Source organism: Egretta garzetta, unplaced genomic scaffold, assembly GCF_000687185.1.
Source record: "Egretta garzetta isolate BGI_Z169 unplaced genomic scaffold, ASM68718v1 scaffold91, whole genome shotgun sequence".
In the NCBI taxonomy this organism is placed as follows: Eukaryota; Metazoa; Chordata; class Aves; order Pelecaniformes; family Ardeidae; genus Egretta; species Egretta garzetta.
In genome coordinates, this window is record NW_009258661.1 from 4,769,413 (window position 1) to 4,772,808 (window position 3,396).

Here is a 3,396-nt window from a genome sequence, read left to right on the forward strand (position 1 = left end):
CCTGGGTGCCGTAGCCGTAAGCCTGCATTGGAAATGGCATATTGTGAGCGCTGTAGCCGTACGCGTCCATTGGTGGCAGCATGCCTTGAGCGCCATAGCCATAAGCCTGCATCGGAAATGGCATATCGTGAGCGCCATAGCCATAAGCCTGCATTGATGAGAGCACATCCTGAGCACCATAACCGTAAGCCTGCATCGATGGCGGCACACCTGGAGGACCATAGCCGTAAGCCTGTGATGGTGACATATCCTCAAGCCGTACGCGTCCATTGGTGGCAGCATGCCTTGAGCGCCATAGCCATAAGCCTGCATCGGAAATGGCATATCGTGAGCGCCATAGCCATAAGCCTGCATTGATGAGAGCACATCCTGAGCACCATAACCGTAAGCCTGCATCGATGGCGGCACACCTGGAGGACCATAGCCGTAAGCCTGTGATGGTGACATATCCTCATCATCGCTGCTGTCATCCTCTGCTGATGACGACAAAACTTGAGCATCGCTGCCACCGGCCTCTCTTGATGTTGACTCATTTTGAACATTGCTGTGGCAAGCCTGCACATCTTCACTGCTGCTGCCGTTGGCCTGCACTGACGGCATCTGTTGCTTCCCTGCTGTCTCCGTTTCCAGTTTTTCAGAGGAGGTTTCAGGACAGTTCAAATTCTGACTTCTGTAATTACCATCTTTCTTTTGTCCCATAAAGTAATCAGAAGGTGGTGCAAATTCTGGATCTCTCTCATCTCGGAGTTCTTCCTGTTTCTTTGACCATTGTCCAAACATCAATTCTGTTAGAAACAGGGAAAATGGTAGATTGAATATAGATTTCAGGGTCTGAAGATCAGTCAGAAAGGAGGGAAAACAAATTAGCAAACAGAGAAGATGCAGCTATGTCAAGCCATTTGAAGGTACTTTTTCATCTACTACTAGACTGCTAGCTAAGCTGGCAGTTCACTTTCTTTAACAGGGCAGGAATGACAGCATTGAGCTTTAAAGATAACCACCATCCTCTATATACCTCACCCTAGTGACTTTAAGATCCTTTAACAATATGATCATTGGTTATGAAAAATGACTAATTAGTTTAAGGGCGAACAAATACAAACCGATCAAAGCATAAGAGCTTTGTCATTAGAAGACAGAGATGATGAGCTTAACTCTGGTGGGCACAGGCAAAAACCAGTAACTTCTTTATTTCAACAGAAGTGGTACATATTCTAGTTACTATGGCAGATGCAGATTTCTGATTAAAAATAGTTCTGAAGTACTGCAATGGAATAACAGCTCAAGATCACTACACTTAAGAAGTGTAAATATTGTCCCAAACCCACTCCAAAGACGTCCCCCAAACCTACTCTCTAAAACCACTAAAATTCTTTTCAGGATTCATTTCTATCAAGACTTCAGTAAGAAATTAAATAGAAAATGTTGATAGAGAAGGGCCACACATTTGTCTGATGTAGCAAAATAGAGCCCCAATCAGAGCAGGACTTCTTCCTTTACTTTGGTAAAAGTATAAAAAAGTATGAAATAGTAAGAAAGCATCTAAAAGAATAAGAAGTTTTGTTTATCCCTTCTTGTACTAATTTAGATGCTTGTGTTACATTTATGTTCAGTGAACCACAGTTATTCTACTTCGCATTTTAGAATAAGCTGTCTTCTGCTTTCTGAGTGTAGTATTTGTTGGGTAGCACAGTGCTGCTTGAGTGTCAGTTAAATACTAGGATTCCTCAGAGGTAGGAAAAAAGTGTCAGGCAGGATAAAGATTTAATAGACAGGACCTCAAAGTTTTGATTTTTAATAGAACCACAAAAGGTTCCCCGCACAATGATGTTCATTAACTGAACACAAAGAGAGATGGTGAAAAGTAAATAGAAACTGGTAATCAGTATTGCACAGAATAGGAACGCTGCTCTTACAGGAATACTAAAGAAGGTGGGCATTTATGCGCTTTGCCTATTCCTTGTTTGCTTTTACTTAGAAGTCAGGCATCAGACTACAAGAATGTGCATGAGCTTAGATAACCGGGGCAAAATGAGTCAGTGGGTTTGGGAAGGATCTGGAATACAGCCATCACTTGATGTTGTGACAAGGAAGATGCTTCAGGATGGGACATTGGCACTGAAGTGGTCTCTGCTTGCATCACATTTTAGTATCGTCCTGTACCCGTTTCGGTGTAATACATCCTGCCATCACATAGCACAAACTACAGAAATACATCAGGAAAACATCACACTGGAGGACAATAAATCTTATGAACTATGAAATTTGTCATTCTTTCAGCCTCTCTGGATCATCCAGAAATGAACTAACTCATAGAGAATAAAAGTTATGGGGACATTAAGCACCTACTGGCACTAAGGCATGCCTTGTCAATCACTGCACAGAACACTAGACAGTCATCAATACAAAGGGAGAAAGTATTTCATTGCTTCTCAGTCTCACCATACTTTATCACAAAATAGAATTGAAAATAGCAGCGTGCACACTGCTTCCAAACAATGTTTCTGAATCTGCATTTCCTTACCTTTGCCTTTATCCCACTCTCGCACATAAGGCACACCAGGCTTTGTATCTCTTCTCTCCTGGATGACAACCTCTACCTTTCTACTTGCTGCAGTAACTCTCGGAGCTTCTGGTTCATCAGGAACACCTTTCAACTCTAGGTCACAGAAAGACAGAGTAGTTTTTGTTAGTAACGGGATAGAATCTGTATGAACCTCATGGGAGGAATAGGAAGCAAGAGTTATTTGCATTTATAAGCTCACACTAGCGATCTAATTTCACTCTAATTAAGAAATGCGTTTGAGTGGGGAGGTGATTTTTTTTTTAATTATTGCGTATTAGTTCAGAAAAGGTAATGGGTAGGCCAGATCATCAGGAAGTATATCTACCAGGAGATACTTCATTAGTTTTCTAGCTGTATCAAAAAGACTGCCAAAAAAATCTATTGCTTAATAACCCAGAAAGGAATGTGCCGAGTGTTACACTGAAGTTAGAAAATTAGGTAAACATAAAAACATTAGCATGTTATCTCCATTTCATTTACCAGAGAAAACAACTTGCATTCTTATTCTTCTGAACAACAGTAACAGCAGTGCACATTACTGTTCTTCATTTCCAGAACACTTCACAGTTAATCACTTGCATAGAATTCTGACACAGTGAAATATTAAGTACAAGTTGACTAGCAGCGTCATAAGGGAGACAGCGCAGAGGTGGGATTAGAACTCAAATTCATCATCCTAAATCCTAAAGTCAGCTGTATGTCCAATTTACAGACTGCACTGAAATGGTAAGAGTGTATATTATATGATATCAAAATTAACTTTATTCTACCTCATCCTAAAAAAAGTCAGTAAAATTTCAGCAGCTCTCACCTCAGCATGCATAATTAAC

General features: G+C 40.9%; 1 protein-coding gene across 1 annotated transcript in view; it reads right to left on the bottom strand.

The window, feature by feature from the left end:
* Positions 1-3,396, bottom strand: part of CCDC174 (coiled-coil domain containing 174) — a 16,369-nt gene that overhangs the window by 3,336 nt on the left and 9,637 nt on the right. The window contains exons 10-12 of the mRNA XM_035903849.1: positions 2,525-2,659; positions 265-785; positions 1-190 (exon numbers count right to left, since the gene is read on the bottom strand). The exon at positions 1-190 is cut by the window's left edge and continues 372 nt beyond it. Of these exons, the coding sequence (XP_035759742.1) occupies positions 1-190; positions 265-785; positions 2,525-2,659 (846 nt within the window). The remainder of the gene's footprint in view (positions 191-264; positions 786-2,524; positions 2,660-3,396) is intronic.